The 13809-nt window shown below is 53.6% G+C and overlaps 1 protein-coding gene across 5 annotated transcripts in view; it reads left to right on the forward strand.

The window, feature by feature from the left end:
* The first annotated feature begins 810 nt into the window (after window positions 1-810).
* The window catches only part of GRIN1 (glutamate ionotropic receptor NMDA type subunit 1), a 37446-nt gene continuing 24447 nt past the window's right edge, over window positions 811-13809 (forward strand). For all 5 annotated transcript variants that reach the window (XM_065695415.1, XM_065695417.1, XM_065695416.1 and 2 more), the window contains exons 1-3: window positions 811-1068; window positions 3836-3970; window positions 11411-11587. In XM_065695415.1, the coding sequence (XP_065551487.1) occupies window positions 811-1068; window positions 3836-3970; window positions 11411-11587 (570 nt within the window). The remainder of the gene's footprint in view (window positions 1069-3835; window positions 3971-11410; window positions 11588-13809) is intronic.

A 13809-nucleotide genomic window follows, 5' to 3' on the forward strand; every position in this document is an offset into this window, starting at 1 on the left:
GGGCAGTGAGGGTGGGAAGGATGGAGTACACCCCATTACAAGTGGAGGCTCAGCCCCAGGCAAGCTCTGCCCCCCCTGCACCCTAAACCCCTTCCTGGGTGGGAGCCAGACCCCAGACCTGTGTGTCCCCCAACACTGGTCAGCGGGACCCCATGGATCAGTCAGTGTGTTCTGGGAGGCTCTGCCTCAGCGCCGGGGTTAGGGGGTGGTGAGGGGGGTAGTGGTGGTGGGAAGGTTGGAGAGGGGAGGTGGTGGGAGTTGAGGGGGGTAAAATGGGGTAGAGGGTATGGTGGTTGATGGTGCTGGGGGCTGATGGTGTGTGGGGGGTTGATGGTGGTGGTGGAGGTGGGGGGTGGTGATGGGGGGACGGTGGGGAGGGTAGGGTTGGTGTTAGTGGGGGGACACCGATGGTGTGGGGAAGGTGGTGGTGACGGGGGATGGTGGTGATGTGGGGGTGGTGGGGGTTGACGGGGAGCAGTAGTGGTGGGGGGGGGGGGTTGATGGTGATGGGGGGTGATGTGGGGGGGGGTGGGGGTGGTGGTGATGGGGGGCTGATGGGAGCGAGGGAGGTCCCAGGTTCCTCCCGTCTCCGCTGGGGCCGGGGCGGGCGCTGCGGCAGAGGGGCCGGGGGCGGGCGGGGCGGGGCGGGCGCAGAGCGCGGGCGGTTCAGCACCACGGAGAGCGCCCGGCGGAGCCGCGCCGAGCCGGGCCGGGCCGGGCCGGGCCCCGCGGCCGCGCTGAGCCGGGCGGGCGGCACCTGAGCCGGGGGGCGCTGGCGAGGGGGGCCCGGTCGGTCCGGGCCGGCCGTGGATGAGCACCATGCGGCTGCTGCTGCTCGCCCTGCTCTTCTCGTCCTCCTTCGCCCGCGCAGGCTGCGACCCCAAGATCGTCAACATCGGCGCGGTGCTGAGCACCAAGAAGCACGAGCAGATCTTCCGCGAGGCGGTGAACCAGGCCAACAAGCGGCACGGCACATGGAAGCTCCAGCTCAACGCCACCTCGGTCACGCACAAGCCCAACGCCATCCAAATGGCCCTTTCCGTCTGCGAGGACCTCATCTCCAGCCAGGTATCCCGGGACGGCGACATCCCCCTCCACCACCACCGCCGCCGCCGGGCACCCCCGCCCCATCCCCGGAGCCGGAGTGACCCCGGTTCCCCTCCGCCCCGGGTTCCTCCCCTTGGCTGCGGGCGGGCAGAGCCGCGGTAAGCGGGGTCCTGCCCCGGGGTGCCGCTGCCCGCATTGCAGCCTTTATGTAAGCGCGGCAGGGCTGCACCTCCCGCAAAGGCACCCGCACACACCCCGGGGGTCACAGGGGCACTTACATACACACACCGGGCACACACAGGCTCAAACATGCCTCCTCGGGGCACACATGGACACTTACACACACCCCGGGGTGCAAACAGGCTCTCGCACCCGGAGCACGCATGCAGAAAGAAACATGCAGGTGCACATGCACCGCAGACATGCATGATGCACACAGGGCTGTATGTGCCTGGGTATGTGCTCATGCACACATGAGCATCCACAGGCTGTGGGCATGGGGGACCTCCACACATGCACACACATACATGTCACTGTCAGAATGGCCGTGGGCTGCTCTGCATGTACATGCACATGCCATGTGCACACATGCATTGTGTCTACACTCATACCAGTGTGCAAACACACTGGTGCACACACGCTATGCCACATGCAGACATGTATCCATGTGCACACATGAGCACACACTGCACCAGGTGCACACACCGAGACACACAAACACACCCCACTGTGTGCACACACATGTACCTGCCCCCCCCCCAGGACACACACTCAAATGACTGTGCATCATGGCTGCACACCGCCATCACACACAGCACCACACAAAGCATGAATTTGGCACACCAGTACACCCACTGCCACACACACGAGACAGGCACACAGACACAGCATGCACACACACACAGGGAGCTGTGGGCACACACACAGTGCATGCTGTGCCTGCATGCCTGCACACATAAGCACAGCACGCTCCTCCCTCCTGCTTGCATGGGTCATGCTCAGCACCCACAAGGGAGCAATCGGAACCTGCAGTGGTGCTGGGTGCTCTGTGTCCTCTGGGTGCCCTATGGCCTGGGCCCTCTATCCTCCCTGTGTGAGCTCAGCCAACCAGCCCCATTCCACCACCCCCACCACCCCCCCCCGGGGCCATCAGGTGGGCAAACAGGCAGGTACAATCCCCACACACACATCAAACACACCCATGCACATGCAAAAGGTGTGCACGGATCTGTTACATTGGTACAAACACACACACAGATTGCATGAACACCCGCGCCACTGAGACACACGCACACCAGCATGCACATATGAACACATGTATGCACTCGGGCACACACAGCCAGGGAGGGGAACAGAGCCGGAGAGGCATGTTCACAGCTCAGCTGCCCAACGTGGGGATGGAGGATGTCTGGAGATGTCCCTGGGGATGGTGGCAGAGCCAGGCAGGATGCGCAGTGCAGGCTGTAAGAGATACCCACTGCCCAGTGGGGAGCAGGGGGGAGGCAGCAGGCTCAGTCCAGCCCCTTGCTGAGCCGAGGCCCCATTGAAGCCATCAGGCTGATGGGTGCCTGTGTCCATGCCCCCCCTAAGCCGTGGCCCCCTGGCAAACCCCATGGAGCCCAGGCTGGGGCAGGGTTACAAGTGCTGGCACATCCCTGCATGAGCAGTGGATGTGGGAGGCAGCTAATGCAGGGCACAGAGGGGTCTGTGGGTGCTGGAGGTCAGGGTACTGGCGGTGGCCACTCTGTCCCGAACCCAAGGGCTTCTTCCAGCCACCCTCATCCTCACCCACTGCGGCTCTGCCCAAGCAGGAGCTGTGAGGCAGAGAGGGGATGGAGCCTGTACATGCAAAATGGCTCCTGTCACCCACTGCTGTGCCCTGAGCTTGCTCCAACCCAACACCAGGCAGAGTCTTCCCCTTCCCACTCTCACCAATATGTCACCAACCCTAATGCCCCTGTCCTTGCAAGCCATCCCTCCAGCCTGGGCACAGAGCACATCCTGCGGCTCAGGCAGATGCTTGGAGGAGGAAGGAGTGTTATTTCCTCCCAGACATCAAAGTCCTTGCACTGATTCACCCTAGCTGGAGACCTGTCACCAGCTGGGGACATTCCTTGTGCTGCGAAAGGGCATCAGTGTAACAAAGGATTCCCTGGGGGTTACCCAGCTCCTTCCTCTCCATTTGACACAAAATAGGATCCTGCTAGGGACCAAAAACCCAGCCCTGTAACAACAGCGGGATCTTGCCCAGATCCTTCTCTCCCATTTGGGTTTAACCCAGATCCCATCATGCAGTGTGCCGAGGGCAGATCCCGGCTCCTGCCCCCCCCGGCTTCCTCCTGTCTCCTTGTGCCAAGGGCCAGATGGCTGCTCTGCTCCCCGGCTCCGCCGGCTCCTGCTCCCAGTCCCAGCTGACCACTTTGTTTGTAATAGTCCTCAGAGGGGAATTACAACTGAGTATTAAATGTGTGGTTAAAGAAATCGCATTACACAGTGTGACTGAAAGGGAAATGTTTCCCTTTAATCTGTAATCCAGGGAAGTTATTAGTTTAGCAATCAGAGTGGCATTTCCATTAAGATACAACTGTGAGCAGACCCATCACCTCCACAGCCCATGGCACAGCACCCCTTGCTCCCCGTATCCTTCCTGACTTCACTGCTCCTGACCATTTTGTTAACATGGGGCTGTTTTAAGCTGCAGAAAAGGGAAAAATAAGAATAAAAATCACACTTGATGGCCAATGTGCTCCTGTGAAATAATGTTTGTGTCGTGTATCCTGTCCTGCAGGTCTATGCAATATTAGTTAGTCACCCTCCTGCTCCCAACGATCACCTAACACCAACACCCGTATCATACACAGCTGGCTTCTACAGGATCCCTGTCATTGGTCTGACAACACGCATGTCTATATATTCTGATAAGGTAACTGATGCATGTTTCTAGTCTAGTACCTCATACGTGTGCTGTAAACCAAGAGTGCCCATCAAGAGGGTTAATGATGTCTACACTATGCCTATCTCTATGTCTCTGTCCATCCCTCCTCTCCAGTTAAACCTCCAGCTCCCTCCCTCCCTCTCGCATTCCCTGGTCCACCATTTTTTTCACAGCTGGCAGTGCTGACCTACATAGTGCTGGATGATTCCTGCAGCGATGCTCTGCCAGGGTTCGCTGTTCACCAGCCACGGCAGAACCAGCTCCTGCTCTGCAGGGACAGCTGGGGGTCCTGGGTGCAAGGGGGGATTGCAGAAGCATCCTGGTGAAGCCTATACATCAGGCAGGAGCTCTCTGGGGCTTGAAGGCTGTTTGGTTGCGTTGATTTCTCTGGATTTATGTGACAGTGGTAGGGGAGATGATAGAATAGACTCACAAGATACCCTGAGGCTTTACGTGACATTCAGTCTGGCCAGCACTAAAGAAAGATGTTTGAATTCCAGCATCTCAAACCTGTGGAAACATGGAGGCTGTCAGGATGGATGAGGTCCTGCCATGAGCAGGGGCTGGAGCAATGAGGTGCTGCACTGGCCAGACCTTCCAAGCCAGGCACTCAGCTCAGAACCCATCCTGCAAACACACTCCGTGATCAGTAGAAGCAGAAAGAGGAGCTGAGCAGAGCCAGGCTGTCTGCATGCCACTGCAGCCTCGGTGGAGGTGCTGGTCCAGGTGCACGAGCTCAGTGGGTGAGATCAGGCCTGTTCTGAAGCATGAATTGGCCTTTGCTTGGAAAATGTGACTGTTCACAAATGCAAATGTTCAGTGCAAAAATAGTCCCTCCGCCTACATGCTGAATGAAGTCAAATTTGAGGAGGGAGGGGCAGAGGCTCCCAGAGATGCACCAGCTTGGCTGGAGCAGCAGCAGGTCTTGGCATCTCCCATGCTATAAAACCATGGCAGCGGCAATGCAGTGAAAGCAATGGCGGCTGGCAGGGCTGGGGACCTGCATACCCTGGCAGCATCCCACCAGGCACTGGTGGAAGGAAAGGGATAGAAATGGAGCTGGCAGACAAAGGGAGAGGGCAGGCAGCGGGTGAGAAATGGCAGGAGGATTTTGGTTCATGCTGCTATGGGGAGGGGATAGGTCTGATAGCAACGTCACCGAGAGGGACCTTGTCACAGCACATATGATGGCAGGGAGAGAGGGCCCTGCGCAGTCCAGTGTCAGCAATGCAGGGCCGTGCTTATGAAGTAAACAGCAGCCTTTCCCACAGCATGACCTTGTGCTGGATGTGTGTGTTCACCTGAGGGGTGGGAGCTCCCCTGCCAGACTCACCTTCAGCCCTTCTTTCCTATTTAAAACACATTTTCTGCAAAACTGGCTCATAAACCCTCCTGGCTCACTTCAGAGCTGGAGGAGTGACCCACTGCGGCAGTGGCGACCCACAGCAGTGGCAGGGAGATGCTCCCCACTGAGTATTTGGGGATGTTGTGCTGTGGGGTGCACTCACCAGGCAGGTCTCACCCTTTGGAGCTCGCCTGCCTGGCTGGCCTCATAACTAAACCCCTTACCACCAAGGCAGCCAGGGGCTTGAGGACTTTGAGGTCTCTGCAGAAAAGGAGAGGAGGTAGGAGATGGGGCAAAGGGACTGGGTGGGTAGAGGAGGAAGGATGCTGAAGAGTGGGCTGTTGGGAGCTGGAGGGGACAGTGAAGGTGGGAGTAGAGCAGAGGCAGCAGAGCAAAGGGGCTGAAGCCATGGGACAGGCTCTGCATACCCCATGCAGGACAAGGCTGGTGCAGTGCAGGGACCTCCAGTTGGCTCTCTTTTTGGCTCCCACTGATCAGCTTTTTTTTAATTCAGGAAATTATATCTTTCAGCTTAGTTTCTATGGAAACGCCTGTACAATCACGCTGTGTGTTTGCCCCGGATTGGTTTTGAACACATCAGCCAATTTTAGCTAAATTTCACAGAGGGTTGAAGTCTCAGAGTTAATTATGGTCCTCCCAATGCTATGCTGCCAGGGAGAGGAAGAGCCTGGGCCTCAGCACACACAGGTTTGCCCAGTACCTTCTGATTCTCTCAGAGCATCTCTAGTCGAGCACAGTGGTCCGTGAGCTGTAGCCAGTCTTTCAACAAAGATACCCGAGAGAAGTGAATTTTATTGTACCCAGTATTCAAAGAACTATTTGTCCTAGAAATGGTATTGCAGATACCAGACTGGCCACTCTGGCTTGGCAGCCTCTGTTTGGCCTCATTATGTGCCTACATCTTATGAAATCGTTACCTGTTTCCTCACATTGTTCAGCACAGTCCTGCCTGTATAGTGAAGGAATCTCTGAAATCCTGGTCACCTCTGAGTGAGGTGAGCAGGGAACTGCAGGACAGGAGGGGGGAGTCTCATGGTAAAGGCAGCAGCGATACCCTCACTGTGGTTCCACCACTATGGAGAGCCCTTCCTGGACTGAGCATTGCAAAAATAACAATCATGAAATCCCAGACAGGTTTCTGTTGGAAAGGACCTTAAAGCTCCTCCAGCTCCAGCCCCTGCCACGGGCAGGGACCCCTTCCACTGGAGCAGCTTGCTCCAAGCCCCTGTGTCCAACCTGGCCTTGAGCACTGCCAGGGATGGGGCAGCCACAGCTTCTCTGGGCAAATAATTCTGGGCCCTTGAATGGACAGGCTGGACTATTGCTTTAGTGCTTCTGTTCCCCATGTGTCATTGGGGGTATTGATATCTCATTTGCATCTCAGCCAAAAAAATGAGGTGACATGGACGTCTTGGCAATATGAGAAATATGAAATGCTACTGAAAGCCTTAGAGAAAAGCTGGTGGGGAAATGCACAGCTCAAGAGGAGGTCTGGTGCTGTTCATCACCACCATGTGGTACCACACCTACGTGATATGGATAAAGGAACATGCTGATGCCCCGTGGTGCTGAGCCCCCATCAGAGAGGCAGATGCAGCCCAAGGGTGGCTCCTAACAGGCCTTCTCTGCTGCTGAAAGAGACGGAATATACAGTTTAGTTATTCCACACTTGGAAAGCCATTTCAATGTCCAGCACCCAGTTCTGGGAGTTGAAATGAGGTTTGTATCTTTCTCTCTCCAGCCTGGTCCTGGGGTTGGCTTTTCCCTCTGGTTCCTTGTTTCCATATAACCACTCCATGCCTTCCAGAGGTTACTGCTCACTGAGAGAGATATTTTTCTTTATTACTGGTCTCACTGGCCACCAATACTCATCAGGAACAGTGTTAGCATGGGAAGCTCCACTAAACTGGGGAGAAGAGTGATTCCCTTCCACCAAGTTCAGGGTCAGAACTTCACTGGCACCTGGGGAAGTGACTGGAGAGGCTGGTTGTCATAACACAGAGATGTTTGCCTTGGGCACGGTTTACAGCCATCAGCAGGGGTGGCCTGCAGGCATCAGAGCAGATGAGGGGCTCTGTGAGCTGAAGCCTGTGCTGGATCCCACTCATCCCAGTGGAGGAGAGCTCTTCGCAGGCTCTCAGGGTTCCAGCCAGGAGGAGGACAGACCAGCCCCACCACACCACAGGGCTGCTGCTGTGATGTGGAGCCATTCCCCAGAGGCTGACTGCTCCTCTACTCCATGCCCTGCAGGGAAAGGTGCACAGTGCATCATGCCTGAGCCCTTCATATATCTGCCCCCACTGAAATCCCTCCCAGCACAGTCTGAGCTATTGCAGAGTTACCTCAGCTCCCTCCCACGTCCATAGCTATCACGCAGTGGGCTGGCTGCTTTCTGATGGGGCTCAGCCACACGTGTGCTGGCAGATGGGCTGAACAGAGCAGGGGATGGAGCAGCCCAGGCTCCTTCCATGGAGACACTGGCCAAGGCTTCTTCTTCATACCCAGATGATGACTTTTGCTGAATTATCTGGAATTTTATATATTGGTATCTCTGTCAATCTCCTTGAAGCTGCCCAGACAGCAGTTTTGGAATGCATTGCTAGAACCGAGGCCCTCAGTGCCATGGGTTAGTGGTGGACTTGGCAGTGCTGGGGTAAAGGTTGGACTTGATGATCTTAAAGGTCTTTTCCAACCTGGCTGGTTTTGTGATTCTAAGGGGGACTGACCAGATGATTTCCATAGGTAATAAACCAAAAGCACATTGTTTTCTCAAGCCTGTAGGAAAAATTACCAGCCATGGACCATGAGCTGTGATAAGCCCTTAGGCGACATAGCTAAAGAAGATAGCATCCTTTCACTCATGGTCCTTGTGTGGGCACACATACACTGCCTGGTGGCCCCACAACATACACACAAACTCCATCAATAGGCACCTACATGTGCACCCTGCCCCAGGTATGGCATGGCCATGTGCAGCTATTCAAGCCCCCAAGCACATTCCCTGCATGGGAAAGTGCTCATACATGCTTTCTGCATATAAGTGCTCATGTTTATGCACACAGAGTCCTTGCTGTCACATGTGCATACATACACATACACATAATCTATTCAAACTTAGCTCTTCTTAATAGCTACTCATATCAACCAAGTCAGCACCACTAATAATTCACAGTTCACTAGAGTCCTGACCCAGCACATGTGCACAGTCTCACAACTACACTCATCCCAGTGTATTTAGTCGCCAGCCCCATGGGTTTCTGCTGAGTTGATTCCACTTTGAAGCCTGGATTTGATCCCAACATGTATTTACTTACTGTTTGCTGAAGTAGAGTTCAGTGCGGAAGCACAGGGCTGAGCACTCAGGTTTGGAAATCAGGTATAGGAAAATACTGTAGAAAGCTGCTCACAATCCCAGCCCTCCGGGCAGGCAGCAGCCACACAGAGGAAAGCAAAGGATGTGAATCTGCAGAACATCTTACCAGGGGAGCTGCTGGTTTGAAATGAGGAGCATTTTGAATGTGCGCCTGATTTGAGAGGAGCAGGTTACCACCCACAGCAGCTCAGAGGTAGGGCACTTGTAGCAGTACCAGCAGGGGTGGTGCTGATGGGTGGTGCAGCTGAAGTGAGTGAACGTACTGTGCGGGCTGTCTCATAGAGACTGTGTTAAAAGTCCGGTCTTTAATAGCAGTTACTCGCCTAAAAATGGGCTAAATATGTTGCATAAATCACTGCATCCTCATACTCTGCAGTACAGCCCCTGTGTCCATGCACTGCAGGGCCAGGAAAGCTCTGGACTAGGTTTCAGAGGCTTTCACTGTGTATGCTGCGAGAGGGGAAATCAGATCCCACAAAATCTGGGTCCCAGCTGCCCCTGCACATCACAAGCTGGACTTTCTAACCTCTGGGGGACTCTACTTTCATTTTTCTGCCAATCTTTGGGCCCTGCAGAGAAGCTCAGCAGCCCCGTGTGTTTCAAAAGAGGGGCTCAAGAAGTGAGTGCTCACCCTGACATCCATGCTTGGTGCTTGCAATTAATTATTCTTCATTATCCTGTTTAAAAACCATGAGCCTGTAATCCAGGAGCTGAGACATCATCAAAGCAAGTCCATGACCCCTTTGACTCTGCCTCAGAAAGCAAATTTTTCTTGTTAAATCGAGTGGCTCTCCAACAACTTTGTAATACAATTCACTCACCTGAATCCAGCGATGTGCAGTTACAACACTTAAGAAAGCCACGACCAGATTAAGCAGCACTTTTTGCAAGCTAATTGGGAAACTAGAAGATAATCTGATGCAATATTGAAATGCCAAAGATGTTTTCATTTCAAAAAGGGATTGAAATAATTTTCAGTTAGAATTTTTATTTTTTGCCTTTATTTTTCAGATTTTTTTTATTATTATTATTATTATTAGCTACTCTGTTCTTTTTTTAATTTCTTTTCTCTCTTCTGATTTTCCCCCATTTTCATTTTCCCTGGATTTTCTTAAACCAATTACAAACGCTCAGGGGTTAAATATTAAAAGTGCTTAACCCCATCTTGTGTGCCCCTGGCCTGGGCTGTGGACCTGGGCTGGCAACACGCTGACGTCCCTGCTGGCTCCAAAGAGAGCTTGAGCCCTGTGCTGGTGTGGAGGCACCATGGTTGTCCTTCCACTGTTTGTCCCCATGGGTCTTCCTTCCTATCTTGCTGCTTAGTGCTGGGCTTGTGGGGTGAGCTGCATTTCTCCTGCTCTTTGAGTAACGGGGAATGTTTGTATCAGTGATACGAAACTGCAGCTCTGAGACGCTTGTTATGGCTCTCCTGATCAGTTCCTCCTTCTAGCAAACATCCACGGTTCCTCCAGTCTCTTCAGTAATCAGGAAAGGCTCCCAGCGCTCAGGTAGTTCTGCTGCTGCCTCTATCAATTCTTTGTTTTGGGCCCAGGCAGAACAGACCTGCTGTCCCAGTGCAGAGACCATGATAGGGGTTTGTGCTATTTTCTATACATTGTGTGGTTTGGTTTGACTTTATCACTGTGTTTAGAGTGAGGAAAAGGCATTATCTGGCCTTCCTCTTCCTCCTGCATGTGTCCATGGTAGACATACTGCTTTTTCTCTTCCAGCATTAACTACTTTGGCCTATTGAGGACATTATGATTTCTGACACATGCTGGGTCCAGTTTCTGGATGAGCAGGTCCAAACAAGCCCTGTTTGGTCTAGAAAACCATCTCAGCCTTATAAAAAGAACTATTTTGGTGCTTTCCTTTTTGTCCTTTGTTGTTCAGATTCCTGTGTCCCTGCAGCATGTAGCTGCTCTGTCAAGCAGGGCGCATGCCGAGCACAAGCACGTTCATTTTCTAATATTTGACTCTAGGGCCTTTTGGAAACGCTGCATTTTTTGAAACCTCTCTGTCAGCTACAGCTTTTGGTCCAATTGCTCCCCTAAGGGTGCTGTACTCAATTAGGCTGGCATTGCTGTTGCTCAGTCATCCAACCATAAAGATGTCTTTACCCAAATCAGATAGGTTAGTCAGGGCAGGAGTCCAGAGCTGTCTCCTCCTGTGTGCCACTGCAGAACAGGCTGACCTAGAAACAGCCAAACAGCACAATACAAAACTGCTTTTCTGAGCTTCTCTCAGAGAACTGGATGAGCTTTGAGGTCTCTTCCAACACAAACCATTCTCTAATTCTGTGATTCTGTGAATTCATGTTCTTTCTGATGTCCATTGCTCAGTAACATTTTCAGACAGTCTAAGAGGAAAGGCTATATTTGCACTGAATGTTGCTGACGATTTGTTCCTGAACAGGCTTTTCTTCATTTACAGACCACAAAGCAAAAACCTCTCTTTGCCATGCACTGGATTAACCAGAGAGGTAAAAAATCATAACCAGGGTTTGCTTTTCAGCCAGGAGAAAGGAGTGCAGGTCCCAGAGGGTACCTCAAGGTGGGCAGCCCAGAGGTCTACCCAAAATTTCTCCTCAGCCTCTTTGGCCTTGCGATCCCAGCCCTGCCCCTGCAAACCCGTCCGTTCCCTGAGACACAACCCAACCAGTCTGTTGAGCTCTTGTTCTTCCTTGCAGAGCATCCACCTCTCCTTTTTGCGCACGGTCCCACCGTACTCTCACCAGGCCAACGTCTGGTTTGAGATGATGAGAGTCTTCAACTGGAACCACGTCATTCTGATAGTCAGTGACGACCACGAAGGTCGTGCTGCACAAAAGAAGCTGGAGACGCTCTTGGAGGAGAGAGAGTCCAAGGTCAGTTCCTGAACATTGTCTTGTAGCTTTGTTTAAGCAACAACAACAAAACTAGAAGTCTCGGGCTGTTGTATGTATGTAGATTTCTGTATGTAAAACACCTTTTCTTTCCATTGTAACATGGCTAACATGCTTAAAGCATCAACAGTGTCTGACTAGTACCTGACAGAACTTTGTACTTTATTCATTTCACTTGCTTTGCCATGGTCAAAATCTCCTACATGTAAATCGACTACAAAATGAAGGGAAGGATAACCTGGAGCTCTGCAAATGCCTCGCCCAAGATTCCCAGCTAAGGAGAGGACCAGTCGCTCAGCTTAGGGAAGCACCTGCCCCATTAAAGCCACCCAGGGGCCAGGCAGGCCCAGCAGTGCCAAACCAGCCCCGAAAAGCAGCTTCTGAATTGGCAAACCGGAGCTCACCTTAGTGGCTTAGGAGGGACCAGGGCGCACGGAGGTGTAATGCACCCTCTCTATAAAGCTGTCGGCTCTGCGGGCTGAGGCCCCCGTTCCCATCTCCATTGAAGCTCATGCCAACCGCTGCTTTCCTGACACCCCATGCTGGTACAAGAGGGCTGTGGCTGGCGGGAGCAGCTTTATCGAGGAGGTGCACTGCCCCTGCACTGAGGGCCATGCAGGGCACAGGGAGGGAGGCAGGGGAGGTCCCCGAGCCTGGTAGAAATTCAGGAGGACAACCATAGACCTGCTGCCGTTGAGTAGAAGGATCAAGCAAGCATTCAAGACAAGCAGGGAAGGAGAACACAAGGAGCAGTTCGGCTGCGGTGCTTCCAAGGCAGGCACCTGTCCAGAAGACAAAGGTGAAGTCCCAGCACAGGGTGAGGTCCCCTTCCTATGGGCAAAGCCTGAGCCTCCAAGCCTCCAGCAGCAGGGAGTCTTGCACCATCTCCACCATTGCACCATTCCTGGCTGTTCCCTCCGTGGATTACAGGCAGGGACCATAACCTGCTCTTCTCCAGCCCCACCAAGAGATGCTGGACACGTGACAGTTGGCCGTTGGGGAGATGTGGCTGTATATGCTTCTTGTGCTTGGACTTGGTGGTGGAACTGACAGACCAGAGAGAGCAGCGTGCCACTGCCCTTCATCACCTCTCATCAAGCACTGGAGGAACAACTGGTGCAGGGGTGCTGGCACAAGCCACACTGCCCAACAGGCTTTTGTTTTTGGTGGTCATTCAAAAGAAGCTTCATCCTCGCAGCATCCTGGGCCATCATGAGTCACTGGTGTGCCACCAGCTGCAGTGGGATCCTCCTGCTTCCAAAGGCAGCTTCCCGCTGGGTGGCAGAGGGACTCTATTTCTTACCAAAACCCAGTGTTCCTCACCCAGAGCGAGCTGTGGAAAGGTTGTTCCCATTGACAGTCATCCCTTTCCTTGCAGATGTTGATGCCTACATTCTGTTTTCCTGCAGCTCCTGTGCATCGCTTTCATGCATCCCTGCTCCCTTTCATGCCTCCACTCCCTGCTTGCTCCACACAGCACTCTTGGGCACAGGGTGCCTTTCTTCTTCCTCCTGACCATCCTACAGGAAACCGTTTGAGATCTAGGGCTTGAAAGATGGGGGATGAAGGGTCTGTCCTCTGACCTGCCCCACATTTGCCTTGCTTCTGTAACATGTCTGGGTGTCTCCTGGCAGCCACTGGGCTACTGCAATTGCCCTGGCCATCCTCCAGCCTGGGGCATGTGCTCTGTGGTGGCAGGTCACCTTGTCTTCCCTTCGTGTAGTGCCACTGCATCTTGTTTCTTTTTCCTTTGAGGAGCTTGCTCTGGTCAAACTCACTGGTCTGACTGGTCTTGAAGGTGGTTGATACCTGTTGGGGCTTTCCTGCCTCCCTCAGTCTCTTCTGCTGTCTAATTGCTCCCCTGGTCATTGCTGTGCTGACTTCATGCCATGAAGCGGTGTCCTGGACCCCTCCCCAGCCTCCTCAGGGGCAGCCTGGGCCTCAGGGCAGGGGCAGGCAGGAGAACTGCTCTCCACCTCTTCAAGGCTCTGATCACAGTCCCTGAGCACCTGGGGGTCTGTTATGGGTCAGGGGCTCACCTGCAGTAACTCTCCATCTGGAGCCACTGCTTCATCCCAATACAAGTCTGCTCATTCATCTGGGCAGGCCACCACGCACCAAGCTTAGGCTCAGGAGAGAGTTCCAGATGCTGTGACAGGCAGTGTTTCCAAGTCAGAGGTGGCAGGTCCTTGGTGTGCTGGCGT

Source organism: Lathamus discolor, chromosome 15 (assembly GCF_037157495.1).
Source record: "Lathamus discolor isolate bLatDis1 chromosome 15, bLatDis1.hap1, whole genome shotgun sequence".
Lineage (NCBI taxonomy): Eukaryota > Metazoa > Chordata > Aves > Psittaciformes > Psittacidae > Lathamus > Lathamus discolor.